The sequence below is a fragment of the Euprymna scolopes genome, chromosome 27 (assembly GCF_053919585.1).
Source record: "Euprymna scolopes isolate OS-2025 chromosome 27, ASM5391958v1, whole genome shotgun sequence".
NCBI classification, from domain to species: domain Eukaryota; kingdom Metazoa; phylum Mollusca; class Cephalopoda; order Sepiida; family Sepiolidae; genus Euprymna; species Euprymna scolopes.
The window spans coordinates 95,663,875-95,691,415 of record NC_136508.1 but is presented as its reverse complement, the minus strand read 5'-3'; the positions used below and the strand labels follow the sequence as shown (position 1 = coordinate 95,691,415).

General features: G+C 33.6%; 1 protein-coding gene across 1 annotated transcript in view; it reads right to left on the bottom strand.

Moving 5' to 3' along the window:
• The window catches only part of LOC145249023 (uncharacterized), a 104,536-nt gene extending 91,515 nt beyond the window's left edge, over window positions 1-13,021 (bottom strand). The window contains exon 1 of the mRNA XM_080110882.1: window positions 12,354-13,021. Coding sequence (XP_079967008.1) covers window positions 12,354-12,361 — 8 coding nt within the window. The 5' untranslated portion in view covers window positions 12,362-13,021. The remainder of the gene's footprint in view (window positions 1-12,353) is intronic.
• Between the last annotated feature and the right edge of the window lie 14,520 nt (window positions 13,022-27,541).

Below are 27,541 nucleotides of genomic sequence, written 5' to 3'. Positions count from 1 at the left end.
ACGTTGAATCATGTCACCTCATTGGTTGATTAATTCAACACATTGTTTTTAAAACAGCCTTTCTCATTGGTTGATTTGAAATATTAACCTGCATGAGTGCGGGCCTGTTTAACTGAAATTTCAGTCCAAGAAAAAACTTCAACAATGGACTCATTTTAATCTTAACTTAAGGACTTTAGCGCCCAAATTGCTATGGCACCTTTGAAACAATTACTAAATTAGATGTCTTTTTGATGTAACATCGTCTTTTCAGTCAGCAAAGATTGTGGATTTTAAATATTTACAACTTTGTCAGAAACATCCGTTTTACTAATCAAATCCTGAATTAAATAAACTTCTCATATCAAGTAACAATTTCTAATCTTCACAGAAGATTTTTTAACTACCACTTCATTTCAAAGTTTAACTTAGCAGAGCTGCAAAATAACGCAACATATTTTGCAAGAGAAAAAGAAACAACCTGTTACTAAGCCATCAGGTAAATGCACTTTTCAATGTTGTTTTAATTTTTGCCCTCTGCTAAAGTTCTAAGCTATGCGGGAATAAATTTCTCACAACTATTCTGTACTTTTACCTTACAATACATAAAAAATATACTGTAAAAATTGAATTTGACTTGAAAATCCTATCTAAAAACAGCAGTCTATAAACTGTAAGATACATTTTCCTTAATACCTTTGCTAAACTGCACAAGCACCCAAAAATAGTCTATCTTTATGGGCTAATACAGTGCGTCAGCCATTATACTGGTAAAATGGGAGATAAGTATGTCCCCTGTATTCACATCTAGGAAAAATGCAAAGATAACTAGTCAGAAATTCTATAGCTCAGTATCTATGGTGATTTTTTTTTCTTTTTACGCTGTAGACTGCTTCAGCCATTTCTGTGACTGATTCTCCGTCAATACTCGCAAGCTAACATGAAATCTTCTGGATGCCCATTCCTTATTCATCACTTCGGTATCAATGTGAAATGCAGACACACAAGGTCTCACGTGATAGTTTTAGTACTTGTTCGGATCGATTTTTTTTTTTTTTTTTTTTTTTTTTTTTTTTTAAATATGTGGGTTTAAGAAAAAACTACAGTACTTGTCATGTCGAAAATAGGAATATCCAAACTTTACGAAAATTCATCGAGTAGAAAATTATTTATACTTAAATTTTTTATGGAAAACTGAGTGTGTGTGTGTGGGGGGGGGGGTAATTGCATTTTTCCCTAGATGTGAACACCTTAAAGATGTCGAATACAGGGGACATACTTAACTTTTTTTTCGCTATTTTAATAGCAACCAACATTTTAGACTTATAGCAATTGACTTCTTTTCTTTTTTTTTGTATTAAAAACAATAGCTGTTCTATTCGACGAGTTTTCGTAATTTTTGGACATAATATGTTCAACATGACAAGTAAGTATTGTTGCTTTTGCTTAAAATCACATTAAAAAAAAAAAATCGATTTGTCGACTATCTTAACAAGCACCGAAGTAACAATATGTAGTTTTGGTGCTTCTATAGACCAGTACCTATGGCGGATATTTCTGAACTCGAATTTCATTTAATAGACAAAGAAATAAAAAAATAAAAGCATTACCCCCCCCCATATCCTTATGTAGCTAAAATGAGTCTGCTAGGTTCCCACTTCCAGACTCTTCAGCTAAGGTTAAAAAATGTTTCCAACTTTTGAACCTAATTTGTACTAATTACCGCTAACTGTTTTCTTATTACAGCTTTGACTTAAAAAGTCGTAACTAAATTTTACCTATCTTGTCTGGCGTTTTTGTTCTGTTCTGAAATCTTTGTCAAATATGCTGTTAACCAATATCGTCTTGTTACATGTAAAACGGAAAGAAAAAAAAAAAAAAAGTCACCTATGTAAACGAGAACTTCCCAAATTAAAATCTTGCATAATTATTTAAACTCAAATGTAAATTGATATTAAGCCGACTTCACAAATTGATAAAAGTTAATTATTGGATTTTAATTATAAGGTGAAGCTCGAATTATTCAAACTCGAGACATATAATGCCAAAACATCCACCCATTAATATGGGAGGGGAGATTATCTTCAAAAGCGTCATGAATTGATAACTGAGCACCGGACTAAGTAGATATTAATAAGTCCCTTATACCCCCCCCCTTTTTTTTTTTTTTTTTTTTTTTTTAATGGAGAGTAGATAATACAGTGGATGTGTTATCGGCAGCTCCAGTAACTCTCTCTTCCTTTTTTTGTCTCAGTCCTCATGCAACTGAATGATTTTTGTGACAAAGGGTGAAGAAAAAGCTGCTTTAAAGGTCGATAGTACTTGGTAAACAGTAGTCTGAGATGTCGGAAATTTTTCTGTCTATGTCTATCCTTGTGGCCATGTCACTAATAAGGGTGCTGGAGGTAAACGTTTGTCTGGGCTGACGTTATCCACCTGATAGTCAGGGACCCGAACCTTGGATTAACCACTAAGGAGGCTGTCCTATCAGCAGGCGCAAAGTACTGGGACTGCTGTATTTCCATTTGGTGAATGGATTCTGGACCATACAGTAGCCTCTGGTGGGGCCTCTCGATACCATACTAGTGGGTAATTGTTACGGCTTTACCTTTTCGTGCTACAAAGAAAAAAAAAAAAAAAAAAATTCCTGTCTTTTCTCTTACTTTCCCTCTCTGTGCTGCTCTAACCAAGTATGCCGGCCTGTTCCACAAATCCCAAAACCTCAACATGAAACATCTCCAGAAAAAAAACTCGAATAAACCTAGAACCCCATCTTCCAACGTAGACCCCTACTACCAGGTCTCCTTCTCCAACATCAGGGGTCTACGTTCCAACCTTCCAGAGGTTGAAACCTAATTACAGGAGACGACACCTGACATATTCTTTCTTAGCGAAACTGGAATAGGGCCGACCACTTCCCTAGAGGAGTTCATAATTAACGGATACTCTAACTTAACATCTAAATCTGACCCCCAAGATCGCCATGGGCATGGAATATGTGCCTACATTAAAGATGGCTTTCCATGTGGCAGAGATATCTCTAGAGAAGATCCTAATTTACCTTATGTGCTTTCAGGTTGCACTTGCTTACACCACTGCATTTATATTTGCCCACTATCGGCCCCATAACAGCAGAGTTACTATCTTTAAGAGCATATCTGAGAAAATAGACCACATCCTGTTTGCATACTCCTCGGCTAACATCCACATCTGTGGTGACTTCAACGTCCATAACGTGGAATGGCTGACCCACTCAAATAAGACAGATGATGAGGAGAGGTTCTGTCATGATTTTGCCATTGCTTATGACCTCACTCAGATTGTTCGCGAGCCCACCCGTGTGCCCGATACTACAGGTTAATATGCAAGCCTCCTAGACCTTTTTCTCTCAACTTCCACTGAGCTATGTTCATGTTCCGTTCTTTCTCCTCCAGGATCCTCATACCACTCAGTCGTATCAGTTAAGATAAAAAGGAAATGTAATAAGTCCCCAGACGTACCTCTCCACCGTACTTTATACCAATACTCTATGGCTGACTGGGATAGCTTCCGTACATTTATATCTGATCTACCTCTGCATTCCATGTTCAAAAATGATGTGTGTAGTATCAGACCTGACCAAATGGTTAATTGAAGGCATAGACCGATTCATACCATCTAAAAAATTTCAACAAAAACCTAACAGCCAGCCATGGTTCTCCCCAGAATGTGCTGCTGTCATCGCGCACAGAAATCACTTTTTCCATAGTTACCAACGTAATAGATGCACTGAGACTAAAGCTGCTTTCAGGAACGCCAGTAACCACTGTAAAAGAGTAATAAAAAATGCAAGAGAGCTATATGCCCAGTCTGTTAAATCCAAAGTAGCTGATAAAATGGGGGGGGGGGTCACCTCAAATACACAAACGGAATGTTCAAAAAAGATTATCGCTACAGTCCTCTGTCTCTTCTCTCTTGGCTGGCCGGGAATCATCTCCCAGCACCCAGAAATGAACATCGTTTTATAGGTTCCATCTTCACGCACACACGAGATTATGCGAGAACGGACGAAATAAAAATGCTGGCCGCCATGTTTGTTCTTCCTTTTCTTCACCTGTACTCACTCGCTGAGCACCCACGGTAAGACTTCTCTTTCTTGCTTCTAACCACAGTTCCCACCAGTTTTGGCAAATAACAAATAGGATCCTGAACAGAAGTGTGCGTTCTATCCCAACCATTATCAACGGACCAGAGGTCATCTCCTCAGCTTCAGACAAGGCCAAACTATTTGCCAAGAACTTTGCAGCTAATTCTACCCTATGCGACGAAGGCCATCAACTCCCCATATTTCCTCCTTTAACACAGAACATGCTAGGTAACATACAAATATCTGTGCGTGAGGTCGCCAAGCTAATCAAGAACCTTGATTCCAGTAAAGCTATTGGCCCTGACAACATCCCAATTATAGTGTTAAAAAAGCTTCAACCAGAACTTGCTACCATACTTACAAAACTATTTAAACGTTGCCTTAAGGAGAAGTGCTTTCCAACACCCTGGAAAACCTCATCAGTATGCCCTGTATTTAAGAACTCAAGTGATAAGTCATCTTCCTCTCAGTACAGACCAATAAGTCTCCTGTGTGTCATGAGTAAGTTGCTGGAATCCATATTAAATAGAGAAATAGTCAACCACCTCATCAGAAATAGCCTTTTTAGTGACACGCAATATGGTTTCCGTTCTGCAAGATCTACCGCAGATGTGCTAACGGTTACATCTCATAGGATTAGTGAATCTCTTGACAAAAGCTTCCTTTCCAGGTCAATTGCTCTTGACATATCAAAGGCCTTCGACAAGGTATGGCATAAAGGCCTACTTCACAAGATCTTCACCTACGGTATAACTGGAAATATTCTCTCTATCATTAAATCATTTCTCTCCGATAAGCTCATAAGAGTAGTGGTTGATGGACAAAAATCAGAGGCCTGCGGTATTAATGCTGGTGTCCCTCAAGGGTCCATCCTGAGCCCAACTCTCTTCCTGATCTACATCAATGATCTCCCTAAAAACATACTTAAATCATTCGTTGACATCTATGCTGATGACACAACCATCTACAGCAACACATCAAAGGCTGTAAATGACAAAGCTCTCTCTGATTCTCTCTCCTCTGATCTCGAACGAGTGGTTCAGTGGGGGAAGACGTGGCTGGTTACCTTTAATGCATCAAAAATCAAACTTCTATCTTTACATCATCAACGCTCTTATCTTCATCTGGCATCAATTGAAATGGATGGCTCTCATCTAGGAAAAGCCCCATACTTTGACAAGCTTCTGGGCTTGACCTTTACTCCTGATCTGAAATGGAACACGTACATCAAGTCTGTTGTCAAGGTCGCTGGAAAGATGGTGGGATCCTACCGCTCCAGAAGACACCTCACTACTGATGCAATTCTCTATCTATATAAAAGCCAAGTACGTCCAAGGATGGAATACTGCTGCCATATCTGGGCAGAAGCTGCTAAAAACAGCCTATCCTGCCTTGACAGACTACAAAACATGGCTTAGTGGGGGGATGCCCTTTTCTCTGCTCTGCAACCTTTCTCCCACAGAAGAGACGTTGCGAGCCTATCTTTGTTTTATCGTTATTTCCATGGCAGGTGCTCGTCTGAACTCCAATCTCTGGTCCCCCTCGCCAATCTTTTACAAAAGACACTCGTCTAGCTGAATCCACTGTAAAAAAAAGCTTCTTTCTTAGAACTGCACGCCTGTGGAACTCTGTTCCATCTGCCTGCTTCCCTCCTGACTACAACTTGGATGTCTCCAAGTCCAAAGTAAACAAATTCCTGATGAACCGCCCCCTTAAGTAGACACTAAAATATCCACACTAACGTACTGTACTTACAATAACCCTTATCCATGAGTGGCTTCTGAGCCTTGATAAGTGGTGACCATCTTGTAAAAAAATAAATAAATAAATAAAAAATATGTGGTCTCCTTTAAACTAGTGTCATAATTCATTACTGGATTTTGCCGGAAGCTGACCAACGATTTACACATTTTCTTCAAAACTGAATAAAATTAGGCCATGATGCAGCACGCGATACTAATATGAGAGTCATTCCAAAAATAAAGCCTCATATTTTTGGAATGACTCTCGTATTAGTATTGCGTGCTGTATCATGAAGTTCACCCCTAACAAGGCATATCTCCACTTGGACGTAAGGGGCTACTATTTGGGGCCATGCCTAGGAAAGATTAACAAGATGTTGGTTTACATTACATTTAAACTTCTGCATACGGTCAGGGAAGCAGGTAGTAAGAAGGGAATTCCAAAGTCTAGCTATTTGAAGGAAGAAACTATTAGAGTAGAAGCTTTTTGGCATTTAGGGACCTCAGTGAAGAAGGGCTGTGATTTTGTTGCTAAGCCAGTTTGTTGGGGATATGTACGTTGGTAAGGGGGCACAAGTGCAACGAGTTCATCAGTGTGAGAAGCCGCTATTGGAAACCAGTGAATAAACATTGATTATATGGACTGTTTCGAAGCTTATAATCAATATGAAAATGTAATTTCAAACCCTAATTTCAAAACCGATGAAAAAAAATACAATTCTTTTTTTCAGCGGTTTTCTTTCAAAATGATTTCACGAAATTAACGAAATTCAACTGAAACCAAATCTAAAATATATATATAAATGCCAAAAAAATCACTTACCTATATAAAAAAAATTTTTAAAAACTAAGCAATGGGTGCTTCCATTCTTCATTTATAAGAATTGTCCATATCTATATTTTATATTCCATGTATTTTTTAAATAAAAGGACTTTTTAAAGCAAGGGTCCCAGAAAATCGCATTTTCGCAACTCGTTTCTGCCGTGTGGTTTCGAATTTTCAGTTTATCAAATACGGATGTCTCAAGGGACAAAACTATTTCCAAAACGTAAAAACAACACATGCATCCTTATCTCCCTTTTGTATTTTTGACATATTTCATTTCAACTACAAAGTGGTCAGTATGTGCTACCTGGTACCATATTTGCAAAATATGAACATTTCATTCATGGATTTTAGCCGATTACAAAAAATTCGCTCTACCAAATTTTTTTTTTTTTCTTCTCTTAAATTCTTTATCGGGTGAATTTTTTTTTTTTTAAATATCTAAAAAAGGAAACATTGCAGGAAATTAAAAAAAAAAATTGTCATAAGCATCCAATATTTACTTAACATTAACATAAGCTCCCCCCCCCCCCCAAAAAAAGAGAATATTTTATTTATTCATCTTTTATCTTCAATTTGTTATATATAAAACTCTGGTGAATAAATTATTTAAATTTTAATAGACATTTCAAAATAAGGGGGGAGGGGTAAATTAAAAAAAAAAAAAAAAAAGTTTGTCTAAAATATTATATTTGGTTTATTGGAAAGAGCATAAAATATATTGACCCTGAAAATATCGTAAAACTTGAACCAATAGAAAAACTGATAGATTTTCAAAGTTTAAAAATTGAAAATTAGTTAACTCGTAAAATTCAATTGATTTCATTACGTAAAAAAAAAAAAAAAAAAAAAAAAAATGGCTGCATGAAGGCGCGCCGGCACTTTGTAAACACTTTTTTTTTTCTTTTTTTTTTTTCTTTAATATATTTGTATTATTTTTAAAACAACTTTAATAGTTTATTTTGGAAGTATAATCCCATAAAGAAAATAAACAACCCACTTTTAAAAGAGAAATTACGAGTTTTTTTTTTTAAATATTTTATTCGCAGTTTTCTGCTAGGGGTGTCAAAAATTACACCTATCAGGTCACATTTCGGTACTGGTCGCAGTAAGAGTTCCCTGCCGAGCGGTGTCAGAAATTTCGTGAAAAATAGTGAATAATTCCACCCCATCTTTCCAAGCTTATAACTCCTCGAAAAATGCAATTCAAGCCCTAATTTTTTTTTTCAATTAAAGGAGCAAGGACCAAGATTTCATTAAAAAAAAAAAAAAAAAAAAAAAAAGTGTTTTTTTTTTAAAAAAAGGTTTTAAACTTCGGACTTTACAGGTAAAATTCTATAAGAACACTATGTTTTTTTTTGTTTTAAATTTGAATATATTATTTATTGACCTTTTCTCTTCAATTTGTGAGTAAATAATTATGTACTCATCGGGTTACTAAATTAATTATTATTAGACATTTACAAAATGGGAGGCGTGAATTATTCGACCCCCTGTCTTTCCAAGCTTATAACTCCTCGAAAAATGTAATTCAAGCCCTATTTTTTTTTTTTTCAATTAAAGGAGCAAGGACCAAGGTTCCATTGAAAAAAAAAAAAAAAAAAGAAAAGAAAAAAATAACGTGGTTTAAAAAAAAAAGGTTTTAAACTTCAAACTTTACAGGTAAAATTCTAAAAGAACACTATGTTTTTTTTTTTTTTAATTTGAATATATTATGTATTGACCTTTTCTCTTCAATTTGTGAGTAAATAATTATGTACTCATCGGGTTACTAAATTAAGTATTTACTTTTTAATAGACACTTAAAAATTGGGATGGGGGGGTCGTGAATTTAAAAAAAAAAAACGTTTGTCTAAAATATTATATTCGATTTATTGGAAAGAACATAAAATTTCACATTTACGCTGAAAATATCGTAAAAATAGAATCAATAGAAAAATTGATAGATTTTTAAAATTTAAAAATTGAAAAATATTGAGTTTAAAAATTGAAAAATATTGAGTTCGGAAAATTCATTACTGTTTAAAAAAAAATAATAATAATAATATTTCTATTACTTTTAAAACAACTGTAATAGTTTATTTTGGAAGTATAATCCATAAAGAAAATAAATAACCCACTTTTAACAGAGAAATTCCGAGATTTTTATATTGTATTCGCAGTTTCGTGTTAGGGGTGTCAAAAATTCTTACAAAAATTCTGATACTGCTACGAACACCCTCAAAAAACAATAATTTCTCCCCGCGCAGCCGCAAAGGACATGTTTTAGTTGCCATAGTAACAACACTTTTTATCGACATTGTTTTATGAATATTGAAATAAAAGACATTACTACACATTTATTCATAATATCTCGCTTTTAATCACTTTTATCGACTTTTTAAAACTTTTTTTTTTACTCTTTTTAAATGACAACGTTAATGTTTATGAATATTGAAATAAAACATATTACTACACAATTATTAATATCTTCTTTTTTTTTACTGTTTATGTGTCAATTTTGAAATTATTCTTATATTGAATATTGAAATAAAAGACATTACTACATTTATTAATAATATCTTTTTTTTTTTTTTTTTTTTTACTGTTTTACTGTTTGTGTCACTTTTATCGACTTTTTCTTTTATGAAACTTATCGGCGGTTCTTGAAATTTACTGTCCACAAAATGATGATAGAATAATAAATTTACTTATGTTTAATAAATGTTATTTTCTTTTAACGTAGTCATTTAAAACAGAAAAGAAAAAGTCGATAAAAGTGACACAAACAGTAAAAAAAAAAAAAAAAAGATATTAATAAATGTGTAGTAATGTTTTATTTCAATATTCATAAACATTAACGTTGTCATTTAAAAAGAGTTAAAAAAGTTTTAAAAAGTCGATAAAAGTGATTAAAAGCGAGATATTATTAATAAATGTGTAGTAATGTCTTTTATTTCAATATTCATAAAACAATGTCGATAAAAAGTGTTGTAACTATGGCAACTAAAACATGTCCTTTGCGGCTGCGCGGGGAGAAATTATTGTTTTTTGAGGGTGTTCGGCAGGGAACTCTTACCGCGACCAGTACCCACATTTCATTAAAATATTTGTAAAACAGGCATAGAGATTTTAAAGCATTTATTCAGTTCGAAAAAAAAAACAAGTACTGGTGAGTGCTACGTGGGAACAAGAAAAAAATGTCCGACACACGAACGGATGGAAAAAGTGGAAGGAAACGCACATTTTAGTGAAACGAAATTAACGAATCGATTGTACAGCCTAGCAAGATAAAAAAAAAAAAAAAACTCGACCGCTAATAAGAAATTTTTTTTTTTTTTCAACTAGACTAGTTTTCACATAACATTTTAATAAAAAGATACCGTAAAAACTGAATTTCATCTTCCTTTCTCTGCATAACAAAAAACAATGAAAAACTTTTTTTCGTTTTTTTTTTTGTCTCCCAAAATAGGACTGTAGTTTCACACAATTTCACAAGTAGGTTTTGTTTATGAAATTGTTATGTGGGTACATTTTTACGACGCGCCTCAATCTCCCCATATTAAGAACGGCTTTCGGAATAACATCTCGGAAGCCGTTCGTTCGTAACATGAGGAAGTTGAGGGGGTGGATCTTAACATGGGGTGGTTTGGGGTGTTTATACAACGCTGGGGCTGGGCCGGGGCAGGTCGTAAAAAAATACCGTTATGTGAAACTACAGTCCTTTTACTTGCCTCCCCACGAAGGCAGAGTTAGATACAAGGTCGGTTTTTAATGCGGGGAAAATCCAGCTCCCTAAAAAAAAGGGGCAGGTGCTAGTGAGTGCAATTGATCCGCGCTATTTTTTTTTTTTTTTTTTTTTTAAATAGTATTCAAGTTTTAGGATATGTTTTTATTAAATTGTAAGGTTAAAGTACAGACCCTCCCTTTCCCATGTTAATGGCTTTCTAAATAGTAATGTTATTATTTCAGTACGGACTAATAAGTGCACTAGTACCAAGGGGCACTCTGGATAGGAACAAAAATTTAAATTGTCACAGTCATGAAGGATTTCTTCTCCACTGACCGAGGACAGAAAAGGTGAAGTGACAAGTGTGTAGCAGACTGTAGCAAGCATCAGAACAGATCAGATCTCTGAGCCGAAGTCAAAGAAAATTTTTAAAACAAAATTTCTTAGTTGTTATCAGCAGTCAAGTTTTTGTTTTTGTTTTGTTTTCTTGCTAGACTGTGTACAGTCGATTATTCGCTAAATTTCGTTTCGCTAAAATTTGCGTTCCCTTCCACTTTTTCCATCCGTTCGCGGAAGCCACCTTGCCGACTAACAACATCCATATTGCCCATTACCAGTAGAACATTTATATTCGGGGCAGACAAGTAGTTTTTTTTTTTTTTTAATTCACAACAAATAATTGTTCCCAAAGGCAAGAAATAATTTACTTAAAAATAAATAATCTAAAGGGCGAACCTGAACGAGAATCATCCCCCTCTATAATTTTTATAGTATAGTTTTCGAGGGGGGGGGATTCCGAAAGCCGTTCTTTACATGGGAAGGTTGGGGGAGGGGTGTTTATACTACGCTGGGTTAGGTTGTCAAGAAAAAGAAAAAAAAAAAAAAAGAAAAAAAACCAACTGCAGAATACCGGTTAAAATTAGGGGGGGGGGGGTCTCGTTCTGGTCCGCTTGTTGAGATTAACGTGAAAAGGGTTTGTATTACTGTACACAGATTCGAAAAAGTTGCCAAAAAAAAAAAAAAAAAAATATATATATATATAACAAATAAATGTTATCAAAGGCAAGATAAGTTACTTTTCTACCAAACTGGATATATTTTTCGTGTTTTTATTCAATGTAACATGTTTATTCAGCTCGAAAAACATACATTGTTTACGGATGTATTGGAGAATTCAAAATGGCGGCCGACTCTCTCTTTAACACGGTAAGTTCGGGAAAAGGTGTTATAAATAATAAACTAGAAAAAATACTATGAAAAAAACACCGAATATATGTCAAGTTATGACACGGTAACATATATTGAGCGAATTTCTAACAGTATTTTGTCTAGTTTATTATTTATTACACCTTTTTCCGAACTTACCGTGTTAAAGAGAGAGTCGGCCGCCATTTTGAATTTTCCAATCCATCGGTAAACAATGTATGCTTTTCGAGCTGAATAAACATGTTACATTGAATAAAAACACGAAAATTATATCCAGTTTGGTAGAACAGTAATTTATCTTGCCTTTGATAACATTTATTTGTTATATATTTGTTTTTTGACAACTTTTTCGAATCTATGTGTACAGTAATACAAACCCAAAATTTTAAATAAAAAACGTATTATTCAACCTAACCACCAAAACTTTATATTTACCGATTAGTTTATGGTTTCTTCGTTCGTTTGTTTTGTTTTTTTTCTTTAACAGTTTTGTTAATTTCTGTAAGTACCTGGATTTATATAAGCATCCGTTGTTATTTTAATTTTACGAATTAATTAAATAAAACATTAATGAACAGCATACAAGTTTAAACCGAAACTAATTTTATCGTCGAATTCATTTTTGACGTTTTGGATCCGTTTTACATTTCTTCTGAAACGAACAAAAACTGCAACTCGAGTTCTGACTGAAAAGAAGTCTTTAAAAATAAACGTCACATTAAATCAAAGTTAAAAATATAATAATAACAATCTTAAATAACAAACCTGAACATTTCTGTTGTTTGGTATTTAAGTTATCCAAATAAATGGAGGCAGGAAGTTGCTAACAACACAAAAAGCCTTTTCCAAGAAATAATCCTCATCGCAGTTGGGCGGGCGACGCAATGAATAACTACGGAAGCCCATGCGCGTAACTATGAACCTTTTCTTTTTATAACAACGATGATGGTTTTTAAATAAAACAACTCTTGGTCAAGTCGTTTAGTAATTTATTGTAGTGCGACTTCTTCCGTAGTGTTGCCACCGATGACTTCATTAATCGAATTATAATAAACTAGTAGGGTTACCCGGCAAGGCCTGGGACAAAAATCGATACTCATGCACTTATTGATCCGTGCTGAAATAATAACGTTATTATTTAAAAAAGCCATTCTTAACATGTGAAGGGGAGGGTATTTTGTACCTATTCTATACTTTAACCTTACAATTGAATTAAAACAACGATACTAGTGCACTTATTGATCCGTGCTGAAATAATAACGTTATTATTTAAAAAGCCGTTCTTAACATGGGGAGCGAGGGGTGTTTTGTAACTATTCTATACTTTAATCTTACAATTGAATAATAAAATTTAAAAAAAAAAACAGGTAATTGTGAAGAAAGAGAGCGAGTCTGTTTCCTCCGTTTGACTATAGGTGGCGTTACTGTCTGTCCACCCAGTTACGGAAGCACAAAATCTATATAATGGCACCCTTGAAATAAAAATGTTTTTGTTATATTTTAATTTTAAACATGTTTTTTTTTGTTGTTTTTTTTTTTGCAAACATATTTAAGTTTTTTTTGGGGTTTTTTTTTTTCAAACATATTTACGGTTTTTTTGTTTTGTTTTTTTGCAAACATATTTAAGTTTTATTTTTCCAAACATTTACGTGTTGTTGTTTGTTTATTTCAAATTGAGTTTTTTCCCCCCTTCCTCCCATTCATTTCATTATTTTCTTTTGTAGCGAGTTAGGATTATTATATCCTGGTCCACAACAATGGTTATCCTGGCTCAAATGTCCTTTAATCCTTTCACTATGAACTACTGCTTTTATCATATCTGTTGTAGAAATTTGAGTGGCCTGATAATAAGCTGCAGATGATGATAATAATGGTGACTGGCTTGAGCTATGGTTAGTTTGTTGCTTAACCATGATCTGCCATAGTTACTGTGACGATAGTGATTATGATGGCAGTCATTGTTGTTATGATGGTGGAGCGTTGCTGTTATATTGTTGGTTCCTGGAAAACACCAGAAACTAATCATGAACGATTATTATTAAGATTATTTCTAAGTCTAGATTTTTTTGTCAACTAAAATATGTATTGGGAATGTTAACTTTGTAAATTTTATGTTAAAACAGTTAGGAGTTTTAGTTAACAATAATAATAACAAATCGATTACGAGGCAAACAACAAAACGATTTAATTCTTTTGTGCTACATTGCTGTGATGACGTAGTTATAAAGAAATAGTTTTATATATACACGTAGTCAGTTTAGTCAAGGAGTCAGAGAGAGTCAGTTTAGGTCGGACAGTCAAATTGAACAGAGGAGGGGAGTAAGCTAGGGGTGGGGGTGATAGCAACCAGTCGTAATGGCTTCTGTATGCCGGGGAAGCTATCAGGGCAGAAGACAGTAAAGATGTAGGACAAGGAAAGTGTGAAACTTACAAACGGGAAACATCTGGAAATAAAAGTTGCCTAGAAATAATATGAGTGTTGATTATTATTCTTCAGGAAATCTTCTTGCAGCTTACAGTCAAGACCCACCGACGGACAAAAGGTATGTTTCCCTGTAGAGGTAAACCCCAGCAAGATTTTATCCGTCCCTTTGTGTAAAGAACTGTCTGTTTGTAAATTGTTATTGCCCATGTTTGTTGAATCCATACGTTCTACGTTATACGTTATACACACTTATGAACATATGTTAGATGTCATCACATATATATTAAGTTGAGAAGAAAGTTGTTGCGGAATTTTTAATTTTGATTTCAAATGATGTATTTTCAAATGAGTTTTTGTCATAATAACTTTACTTTATATATTATTTTAAAGAGTGTTTTTCGTTCTATCTAATCGTTTTTAAATTACAATTGTTTTAAAACAATTATGTCTTCTTTTCAGAACGTTGAATGTAAAATAGAAAAAATATTGGAATTTATTTATATAGCTCCTCCTGCTAATGGTGCTTGTCCCTCTTATGCTCTGTGGATTGGCTAGCAGTGATCTCCTACCCCCACTCCCTCTTAGGGGTCACGTGTATTAAACTATAAAAACCTTGGGAGATTTTGCATCAGCCTCTTTTTCGACCCCAGCTGGAGATTGTAACTTCGGTGCCCACAACGGCAGTCACTGAAAGCCACCTCCCTTCTGTTTCACGTTGCCCATTGAGTATTGTCTTCTTCCCGGACATCCCAAGACGGCGGTGAGAATTCAGCATCCATTTCCGTTATACGACGAAGCAGAACTTTTAACCGTCCACCCGAAAAGAGCCAGGCCAGAATTGTGGGATGACTATCTCTTATCCGAACTCAGATAAGTTCTAGCAAAGAAGCACGTTTCGCAAACCCTTAATCATCTTCATCATTCTGTACAATAGTCCGTTTTTTCATTTTACATTATATTTCATTTTCTCACGCAGTAAAATTGCTTAGATATCAATTGCTTGGTTGTTTTCCCTTCTTCCAAACTGTCGTCACATTTTTCTGATAAGAACTTTTCTGCTGATTTGTTATTGCATTCTCACATGTGTGAATTGAACTTTATTTCATGGAAAATTAATCCCAAGAAAAAAGCAAATTCGCACAATTTAAAACCTGATTAATAGAGAATTTGGACATGTGGAACAAATTCGATTTGTTTTTTAGCCAGTAAAAATATTTAGAAAAGGGTCAAAATTTAAAAAAAATAGAACTTGGCTGGTGTAAGTCAACTAAACATGTTACTACTACACATTCGCAAATATACATTTATAATTTTAACAGCGTTATTTTTTAAAAGTTTTTGTATGCATATGGGCTTAGCTCAAATGGTAATGAATAACCCTGGTAATCTAAATGTTTTGGTTTCGATTCTAGCTGATGGCAACTATGTCATATATATATATATATATATATATATATAACTTTTGAAATTACTACTATATGTTGGGTACAATATGATAATCAATAGAGAATTGTCTCTATAATATTAAATATGTATGGAGAAGAGGCATCGACTGGTCTCCGAATTCATGACGGTGATGGGAGCATAGGTCGGATCTCTTTTCCCTAACAAGAAAAAAAAAACATCAGTAGCAGCGACTCTGGAACAAATGCAAAATTAAAATAATTTAAAATAATAATTTTTATTTAACCAGAAACGGTTTATTTTCTGCGTGTGTGAGAGAGATATGTGCAAGTCGCAGCCCTTCTTGAGTGTTCGATATCTCCCGATGATCATGAAATTAAAAAAATTAATAATGCAGAGAAATGTGTATTTAAATAAGTCGAAAGTTCGGGAACATCATTGAAGTGAAAAAAGAATATTCGTAAAAATACTGCTGGAAGTCTTTAGCGATTGAAGAAATCCTTCCGCGACTCAGGAAATTATTAATGTCTGCATATTTTATGAAGTAAACCCTGCGATTAAAAAATACCAGGAAGATGAAAGTTTGTGAGTATAAAATATTCATACTACATGTTGTTTGCATGAGCTTCATTAGTACAGGGATTGAGTAATTTAAAAAAAAATTTTTTTTTTATATATGGGGGTCACCACTTATCAAGGCCCGGAGGCCACTCAGGGATAATGGTTATTGCGTGTACAGTAATCTATGAGATAGTATTGTAGTAATCATTAGTATTGGAGATTTGATAGAGTGTCTTACTTAAGGGGGCGGTTTGTCAGGAATTTGTTTATGTTGGATTTGAAGACATCGAAGTTGTAGTCAGGTGGGAAACAGGCAGACGGAAGAGAGTTCCGCAATCGTGCACTTCTGAGTAATTTGTTCATTTACAGTTTGAACATGACATTCTTACCAGTGCAGATTTTTAACGTCGTGTGACGGAGTCCACATGTGTGATGATTTTGAGCAGTGGCTATTCGTTGCTGAGACTTGTTTGATTTGGGTGCACTGATGCTTATATATGAGCTTTCTCGAATGTTCCAAGCCATTCACTGTCTACATACGCAAATAGATAAAAATATAGTCCCATGGATTTCTGTGTAAAAATGCCGCATTGCAGCTGCATCTACTTGCTGATCGGTTACAAAATCAAATTATTCGTGAAATGAATAAATTCAGGCCATATCAATTCTCCTGATTATGTAACAAGGGATTCGATTTAGCTGACCACTACAAATTATGACAACCCTGTTGACCTCGAATCTTACGCTGTCGACCATGACTACTGGAGGGTCAAAGTCAAGAAGTGTGTCCGGTTGAGCGAGGAGAGAAGAAATGAAAAGTAGGCGGAGAAGAGAGGCAAGGGCAAAAAGACAGCAGCATCGGCAGAGCCTGACGGAGGGTATCCCTGCAGGAAGTGCAGCAGAATCTGCCGATCTGCTCAGTCACAGCAACAGATGCCACCAATCATGACAACCTTCAGGCGCGATTCTCCATCGTCTATCTAGACGGAAGGACGCTAACAACAACAACAACAATAACAACAAATTACGAAATCTGCATAAATTAAAATATCATATTTAAGCGTATTTTTGACTGGGCAACGCCGGGCAGCCTGCTAGTACAGATATAAAATGGAAAACCAGAACAAAAGATAGAATCAGAGGTTGACACAGCCGCAACAGTCAGGCTTCTTTTTTTTTTTTTTTTTTTTTTTTTCAGCCGGAATGGCTGCCGGCAGAGCTTAAAAGTTGATTGTTTTGTTTTTATCACTTTTGTATTGAAATGACGAACCAGACCAATTAATTAACGATGTCTAAAAAAAACATTTTATGTCCCCCCCCCTCCCTTCGTTCCTCTTCGCCCTTCGTCCCTCTCCCCCTTTTATTATCAGAAAAAAAATCTGTTTATCCCTTGCCTTATCAATGTTAGAAATAGCAATGTGCCTGCTCTTACCAATTAGATTTAAACATGCCTAACATCCGTTTCGTTTATTTATAACTGTCAGACTTGTATAGTTACGGATGGCCCAAATAGCCATAATTTTTATTTACTGTCTTTTGTAACCGCTAGACCAAATCTAATAATATGCCTACAACCAAACATTCATCTATTATATAAATCTCACCTGTCTGTTTAAATGTATGTATGTATGTATGTGTTTGTGTCAGGTCATGTCATATGCTACTGGTACCATGTAACCCAGTACTACCTGCCTCATGGTCGGGTCACCGGCGACTAAACTGGTTCCCCCACCAGACTTGTTTGGTGAGGAGGGCGGCTAGTCTCCCTGGAGGATTAAAAACAAGACCTTCCAAAGGGCGAATGAACTCTTTTTCTGGGTCAACGGCCAACTAGCACCGTGTATATTTGTGTGTGTGTGTGTGTGTATATGTGTATTGGGGTGAAGAGGGCTCCCGTAAGCCGTGGTGAAGGCAACCTTTCTAGGAGAAGCAAATCTCTGATTTAAAAAACCATAAAGCAAGAGACCAGTACCCGCATTAAGCTGGTCTGCAGTTTAATTTGTTGCTGGCTATCTTGCTCTTGCTTGTTGCTGGATCTCAACATTTTGAACTGAGAGAGAGACTTAGCTGACGTACAAAGCTAAGACTCTGTAACATCATATTTGTATAGATACTCCCTCAGACATTTGGGCTCATGAATTTTAAATGTCTGAGGGAGTGGCACTCATCTGACAAGACGTTGCAATCATCATGTATGTATGTATGTACGTATGTATGAATGTATGTATGTATCCCTCTGCCTGTTCTACAAGTATTTTAATGGTAGATGTTCTGATGAACTACACGCGCTTATACTCCCTTGCCATAAAAACCCAACAATCAGCAAAGTTCCACCCCTACACAGTAGAAATCCCTAAATGTAAGAAAGCCTTCTATTCCAATAGTTTCTTCCCCAGAAATGCTAGACTTTGGAACTCCCTTCCGGGTTCCTGCTTTCCCAACTGTACTGACATGCAGAAGTTCAAGTGCAATGTGTCTACCTAAAACTTTCGACAGAGATAACAGATTTTCATGAGATCAGTATCGTTTTGCAGCTCGACCATTCGGATGACAAATATCGAAAAATTGGCTAAAAACATTAATTCCTTCACCCTCAACTGGGCAGTTTTCTACACGATGGGTCGTTTTTTTTTGTTTTTTTCTTTGCGTTGTCATTTTTGCAATTCATCGTATCAGTTGGAATGACTTTCAGTCGCGTCACAAAGTAGGAGTAAAACGTCAGGTTTTCTTTCACTTTCTTTTCTGCCTTCGCGTCACAGGTTGGTGAAAAAATGCGCACAGCTGGTCATGCGAAAGGGAAAACTGGAAGCAACGGAAGATGAAGATGAAGAGATGAGGGCACTAGGTGAACCTGGTAGCTACAAACACTTGGAAGTTTTGGAAGCATACACCATCAAAGCAACAGAAATGAAAGAGAAAACTGGAAAGGAATACCTCAGAATAAGAAGGAAACTTCTTGAAACTAAACCATATAGTAGAAACCTAATAACCACATGGACAGTGTCACTAATAAGATACTCTGGACCGTTTATAGGTTGGATTAAAGAAGAACTGATACATCTCAACCATATATATAGCATTACATCGTGTAAATCTCTATGGGAACAAATAAATAACGATAAATCAATTAATAAGGATATCTTGAAATTAGTCTATAATATCAATTTTTAAATTAACATATTTATCTTAAAATTAGTTCCAATATTTATCTTAAAATTACCTCTAATATTAATCTAAAATTAGTTCAAATATTAATTTAAAATTTAAAATTAGTTCAAATATTTGTTTAAAATTAAATTTAGTCTAAATATTAATTAAAAAATAATCTAAAATTTAAATTAGTTCAAACATTAATCTAAAACTGAAATGAATTCAAATATTAGTCTAAAATTAACATTCATTCAAATATTAGTCTAAAATTAACATTCATTCAAATATTAGTCTAAAATTAACATTCATTCAAATATTAGTCTAAAATTAACATTCATTCAAATATTAGTCTAAAATTAACATTCATTCAAATATTAGTCTAAAATTAACATTCATTCAAATATTAGTCTAAAATTAACATTCATTCAAATATTAGTCTAAAATTAACATTCATTCAAATATTAGTCTAAAATTAACATTCATTCAAATATTAGTCTAAAATTAACATTCATTCAAATATTAGTCTAAAATTAACATTCATTCAAATATTAGTCTAAAATTAACATTCATTCAAATATTAGTCTAAAATTAACATTCATTCAAATATTAGTCTAAAATTAACATTCATTCAAATATTAGTCTAAAATTAACATTCATTCAAATATTAGTCTAAAATCAATATTTGCTCAAATATAATCTAAAATTAAAATTAATTCAAATAATCTAAAATTGAACTTATTTATTAGTTTAAAATTGAAATTTATTCAAATATTAGTCTAACATCGAAATTAGTTCAAATAATCTAAAATTACAATTAATTCAAATATTAGTCTAAAATTAACATTTGCTCAAATATTAGTCCAAAATTAAAACTAGTTCAAATAATAGACTAAAATCCAAATTAATTGAAATATTAATTTAAAATTAATATTAGTTCAAATATTAGTCGTGAATTTAAATTAGCTCTTAAATTAGTCTTAAAATCAACTCTAATATTAATCTTTAAATTTTAATATATGCTATTTGAAGGTTAATACTTTATGAATATCATGTGGATTTTTGTTAATGCTGCTATTTATAAATCAGATACATATAGTTGGTTTGTACTGTGTCATGATTTCTTGAACAAGTCTTACTTTCACATCATAGAAGAACTTCCTGTCCTTTTTCCTAATCAGCAGATGATATACTTGAGTTGTTGCTGTGCCAGATTCATATCTAATGAAATGCAAAACCAAATTCCAAAATTCTTTCTGCTTTCTGCCTCTACGCACATCATCAAAATCAGCAGAGCGCTTTCCAACATGACTATTTAAATATTCAGTCACAGGCAGTACTTCCTTCTCAGCAACCTATTTGCTGCAAAATGCTTATCATAAAATTCATCTTTCGCATCCTTTTTTCAAGCTACGTTTTTGTAACCGCAATACAAATTTATTTATCTTATAAATATGATCGTAAAAATGAAACGAAAAGAAAGGAGGAATCAATTTGCCATTTCACTTGCAATTTAGAAATAGATCTCAAATTGTTGAAAATCTATCTATCTATCTATCTATTAGATAAAAGGAACTCTCTCTCTCTTTCTCTCTCTCTCTCTCTCTATCTCTCTCTCTCTCTCTCTCTCTGTATGTGTGTGTGCGTGCGTGCGTGTGTGCGTGCATGCGTGAGTTTGTTCCTTATGAATTCCGAAACGGCTGGACCAATTTTTATGAAATTTCACAAATCTACTTTATGTTCCTGACAGTGTTCTTAAATAGGTTTCGTATTAGATTATCTTCAATAAGTATTGATAATCGATAATTAAAAAAAATCTGATGAAAGAAGGAACTGGAGATTTTGATTAAAGTTAACGCCTTATACAGCTTAACATAACAAGTGCATTTGGGAAGTTGTATTACCGCACAAGCAGAAAGGCCCGGCATATAAATAAAATCAACAGTATATTCTTTGATATGACAGGGGCGCATTTGAAATGAATGTTTCCGTTTAAAACACAATTAAAACGTGATACTCGACTTTTGCATTTTAAACTTTAATTCAAGACAAATTATATCACCGTATCGCTTGGGATGACTTTACTAATTTCAAAGTTCTGAACTTCCGATTGCGTCATCGAGTAAGGGTAAGACGTCAGATTTTCTTTCACTTTCTTTTCCTCCTTCGCGTCACGGGTTCGAGCCTGCCTGCCTACTACCACTTTTTTTTTTTTTTTTTTTTTTACTGAACACACACCTCCAAACACCCGGGCAACGCCGGGCACCCATACTAGTTAATAAAATAAAGCGTAAAGTTTACATATATATTAAAAAAAAAAAAAAAAAAAAAAACTCTGAAAACAAATAATTAGCTGCGGCAATCTAAATTGCCACACGAAAAACACAAAGTTCGCTAATCGCTTCAGCAACTGCGTTTTTCATCGTACAACGCTTAAGAGATTAAGTTAATACAGGAAACAGCTGAACATATTACGTCATCAACTAGATTATCCAATCAAACGCAAATTGAATTTTCTAGGAAATGCAGTTGGCCTGTTTGAGTGGAGACAGTGTTTAACTCAACCCGGAAACCGTTCTTATATGTCCGCCATTGTGCGCTTCTTAATTCAGCTTATCACCCACAATTGATTTTGAATATGTATTTTTGAGATTATTCGAACTACTATTCTTATTCTGGTTGTTATTCTCATAACGTTTCAGCCGATGTAACCCCCAACTTTTTTTAAGTGCATCTTCTCAAACAACAAATGATCACTTTGAAGATGTAAAATAGTTTCCTAAAAAAATTGAATAAAATTAGTATATATATATATATATATATATATATATATATATATATATATATATAAAAGAATTTAGTTCTCTCGCATCGCAAGAACTTAGACACCAGGGCGGAAAGTGGAATTGGGAAGACCTGACCTGCAAAAAGTTCCTAGGCAGCTCCGTCGGCATTCCTCGGTAAAGGCACTTCAGGCGATCAGCAATAAACTAACCCCTTCTCAAAGTAAGAAGGCAAGGCCAGGGAGGGTGGCCCTCCTAGAACTGTACAGAACTTTACAGCCACCACAAAATCAACGGACCGAAATTACAATAATGGCCTAATCTCTGTTGATTTTGGAGTCCAGGATAAAAATTCTTAGCCATACGTCTATACACTAATTTTATTCCAATTATGTACATTTATAAATATTTATTTTATTTATTTCATGTATATATATACTAGATTCGAATTATATATATATATATATATATATATATATATATATATATATATATATATATATATATATATGATATTATTTCCGTAATTTCCATCATTTCATTGTGGCATATATATATATATATATATATATATATATATATATATATATATATATATATATATATATATATATTATTAATATTTTTTAACCAAAAATTAATATAGGAAAATATATTAAAATTCGGTAATGTTCATATACCAATTAAAATTAAAGTCAAAATTAATTGACTCAATTAAGTTTCATGATTGTTAATTTTTTATAATTGAGCATGCAAATAATATTTTCACAAAATCAAGACAATAAAAATAAAAAATGATAGCATCATATTGTGTATTTTCATATTCGTTACAATTGTTTTATGACCATTTGGACAATTTTAAACATTATGTCATTCCAAAATAACCACTCTTCAGATGGCAAAATACACTATTCATACATATATGAAGATACTTCTAATCTCTATTTACGAGGGCAAGCAGTTGAACCTACTTAATCCGCGGAGTTTCAAAGAAATACTTTCCTTCTCATCAGAGGGTAGGAATTAGCAAAATGCAGGATCGGATTTTGCATGCAAAAGTATTTGATGAAACAAGGAGTAAGTCAAAGATCTTACTTGAAAACAAAAAAAGTGAAGCAGAGGGAATATGGTGAAGAAAAAGGTGATTACACATGAATGGTTGGTCTGGTGGAAGATAAATAATCCAGTGACGGTAAAATTTATATATATATATATATATATATATATATATATATATATATATATATATATATATATATATATATCAAGCATCAACAAAGACTGTAAACCGGAGATTGTACATGCAAAAATTAATTTTTTGACAGAATATCTCTATATAAATAAAATGAACTCATTTTTTCCCGTCGGATTTTGACCTTAATAGGATTAAAAATCAAGATATTTCATGCAAATATAATATGCACAAACGGCAGGACAATATCTGAGGTGTGTTATAGGCTTATTATTTCTCAAATTCCTCGATAATCTTAGATTTCTATACTTTTTCTGCTGAGAAGTCACGGCCAAAATCGGTTAAGATCAATGGAAGTGGTAAAATATTTTCTCTCTAATAAATTCCCCCCCCCTGCCACCACTTAACACCGTTTGGGGATCGTTCACAAGGAACAGTTGAGAAGAGAACACGGGTTTGGCTTCGTAGTTCTTTCATGTGAAGTTATTTAAAATCACTAAACTAAGCTGCAGTGCTCTGTGGCGTAGTGGTTAGCGTGCTGGACAATTCACATTATATTTTCACGTTCGCGCCGACCTACCGTAGTCGTTTTTTTTTTTTTTTTTTTTTCCTAAACAACTGGAATGGACTTTTCTTGGTGGCCGAACTGTTAACGTTGCAGATGTTTTTTTTTGTTTTTTTTCACACTTTATTTTCCTACTTTTACTCATGACTCCGGGTTTGATCCTTCCTACTTACCTACCATAACATTTTTTAAAACTCCCCCCCCCCCGTCCCGGAAACAAACACTCGGGCAACGCCGGGTACCCCCGCTAGTCTTTAATAAAGAAGGGTGGCGAAATATCCTTATTCCACGGAGTTTCAAAGAATGTAAGGTTTTTTCCACTAGAGGAAAGAAACTATCTTTATGATCTGCTAATTAGTTCCTTTCCTCTGATGAAAAGAACCTTACATTCTTTGAAACTCCGCGGAATAAAGATATTTCGCCACCCTTCTTTATTGGAGGTCTTCTGTTGAAAAATGAATTTTTTGCAGGTCGATCTTCGGTTTACTGTTTTTGTTTATGTTTATGATATTAAGCTGAGAAGCTCTGCTCCTTACTGTACTCCGAGTTTTTTTAGTTTTGGTTGGGATAGATATAAACATTAATGCTTATATTGGACTGAAGCTTGCAACGGCACTTGACTAGTAAACTTTCCCATAAGCTTGAGTTCATATATATATATATATATATATATATAAAAATGTATATATATTTATATAAAAATGTAACTCTTGGTTCGTTAATAGTCTAAAAAACCACTGGACGGATGGCTTCCACATTTTGGTATAATATGTTTACTATATCCATGTGTGTTTATATATTTCTTTTTAATTATAACATCATACTCAATTTTTCTATGATAAATAGGTGGTTTTCTTTGTACCGATAGGCCATTTTTTTTATTTAGGGACAATTATTTATTACCGCTTTCTGTCACGTGACCAGTGTTTCCAATTTAACGGTTTTCCTGCTAGATCTGGAGATTTCGTTTGCAATCTAGCGGGGAATTCTAGAAAATCTGGAGATATTTTGCACCCACACACCCGCAATTTTAGATTAAAAAATAAAGGAAAGTTCTTGAAAATATTTAAAACATAAAATAAACTCATTCATGTAAGTAAAAAAAAAGTAGCATTTATTGCCTTTGGTAACAATTATTTATTGATTATTTGTTTTGTTTTTCACCTTTTTTCGGCTAACCATTCTTAATCTCGCTATAAAATCGATTTTTCGAAGTACTTTTTAGGTGGGGGGGGGGCATGCCAACCTCCGAAGTTTAGTTTAAAATATGATCTAAGCAACCCCGCTTAATTTAGAAGTATTTAGTCGAAAATTGTAAAAAGCAAGAAACAACAGCAAAAAAAAAAAAAACTTATACCAACACAGTAGAATTTAATTATCTACCAACCTAAATACTTTTAACATGATAAAACAAAGTTTTTTTGTTTTTTTATTTTTCTAATTTCAAAATATGTTGCACCATTATTGTGATGTTTAATTTGCAGTATATTTCAATTTAACTTTTATTATAAAAAGTTTGAGTTTATGATTTGTTTCTTGCAAAAAAAAAAGAAAAAGAAATACTCTCTCTGAAAAAACAGGTAAAACTAGCTGATAAAATATGTAAGCCTTCTGGAGAGCTAGCCGCTTCAATATAATTCCAGAAACATATAGTGAGAAAACACGGAACATTTTATGTATTGAATATACTATATTTATAATTTTTTATTGTAGGAAGTTAAAATATGGAGTTGGGGGGGGGGGAATTAGCGATTTTTGAAAATTTCAGATGATAAAAGTTAAAAATCTAGCGATTTTCTGGAAATTTCTTTCTCCTGATCTCGCGTTTTTTTTTTTAATCTCAGTTGCCAACACTGCATCACTAAATGGATCTTTTGGTCTCAGCACTACAGGCTTAATGTAAACAGAATGTGTTTACAATATCGGTAAATTTTCAATGGGTTTAATCACATGATTATTGATAATGTAACCAGGTGATTGAAATTTGATTTAAATTAACCACACGTGGTCGCTTTCCTATCAAATATTCATCGAAAAATGGTAGGTACAGACAAAATGAATGCCGACGCTCAAAGTGTATAAACATTTTGACCCCTCCCTTTACTTAAAAATTCACAAAAATCAGGAAATTAACCAATTTTAATGAAAATTTCAGTATTTATCAAATAATGATCGCAGAATATAATGACCTAATTATTTTTACTTAGTGAAAATGTTTTATTTTGTTTAAACAAAAAATACCTTTACTAAAGTTATGGTTTTCAATAGTAAATAAAAAATGCAAGAATTTATTTTTGCTTTTTTTATATAAATAAAGCATCGTAATTTGTAACAATAAAAAATAATTTTTACAGGCACATTCCGAAAAAAGCTCCTAAAGTCCGTATTAATGAATTCGATATAACTTGAAGAAAAATGAATTTCTCGCATACTATTCAGGAAAATAAAAATTCAATTAGATTCCTATTTCAGTCACCTAAATTATTTAGGGTGAAATGAGTTAAGGAATTTATAGCCAAACCTAAATATTTTTTTTTTTTTGCTTAAAAAAATAGCATTAATACAGTAAGTTATGTAAAATTTGCATAGAATGCTCTGCTTTACGGTTGTTGTAAAAATGGAACGGAAATTTGAATTTTGTTCCCTTTTAAATTCGGTACATTTTTACATTACATCCAACTCATCGTTCACATTCGACACGTCAACTTTTATAGCTTTTCGGGTATGCTGGCAAGGTTAGGGGTGTCTATTCCGAAACCCATTCTAACATGGGTAGATTGGTAGGTGTGTCAGAAATTCTGTGAAAAATAGTGAATAATTCCACCCTGTCTTTCCAAGCTTATAACTCCTCGAAAAATGTAACTCAAGCCCTAATTTTTTACAATTAAAGTAGCAAGGACCAAGGTTTCATTAAAAAAAAAAGATAAACAAACAACAAAAAACGTGTTTGTTTTTAAAAAAAAAGGTTTTAAACTTCGGACTTTACAGGTAAATTTCTAAAAACACTACTTTTTTGTTTTAAATTTGAATATATTATTTATTGACCTTTTCTCTTCAATTTGTGATATATAACACTTTGGTGAGTAAATTAATTATTTAATTTTAATAGACATTTCAAAATGGGAGGCGTGAATTATTCGACCACCTGTCTTTCCAAGCTTATAACTACTCGAAAAATGTAATTCAAGCCCTAATTTTTTTTCAATTAAAGGAGCAAGGACCAAGGTTTCATTAAAAAAACAAAAGAAAAAACAAACAACCTGGTTTAAAAAAAAACTTCGAACTTTACAGGTAAATTTCTAAAAAAACACTACTTTTTTTTGTTTTAAATTTGAATATATTATTTATTGACCTTTTCTCTTCAATTTGTGATATATAAAACTTTGGTGTGTAAATTAATTATTTACTTTTTAATACACACTTGAAAATGGGGCGGCCGTGAATTTAAAAACAAACGCTTGTCTAAAATATTATATTCGGTTTATTGGAAAGAGCATAAAATTTCACATTGATCCTGAAAATATCGGCCCTGTCGGTGGAGCATTAGAATACGCCGACTTCCCCCCTGCAGAGGGTAAAAGTCCCTCAATGGGGATCCTGGATATGACCTTAAACTATATCCAGTGGTGAGGCCCCAGCTTGTGGGCTTTGGGGAGTGTGGAGCCACCCTTTAATTACCATTGCTCCCAGGTCCACTCTGACCCGGAGTGGTAGTACCTGTTAGGGTCCCAACTATGGGTTAAATGGAAACCGACGTGAAAACAACAAATATATTTGATTAAAAACATTTTTCTTCAAAATCTTTGGATTCGGCATTAAATAACCCGAAAAGGGTTGATATGCCGTAAAACAAAAACAACCAACCAATCAACCTGA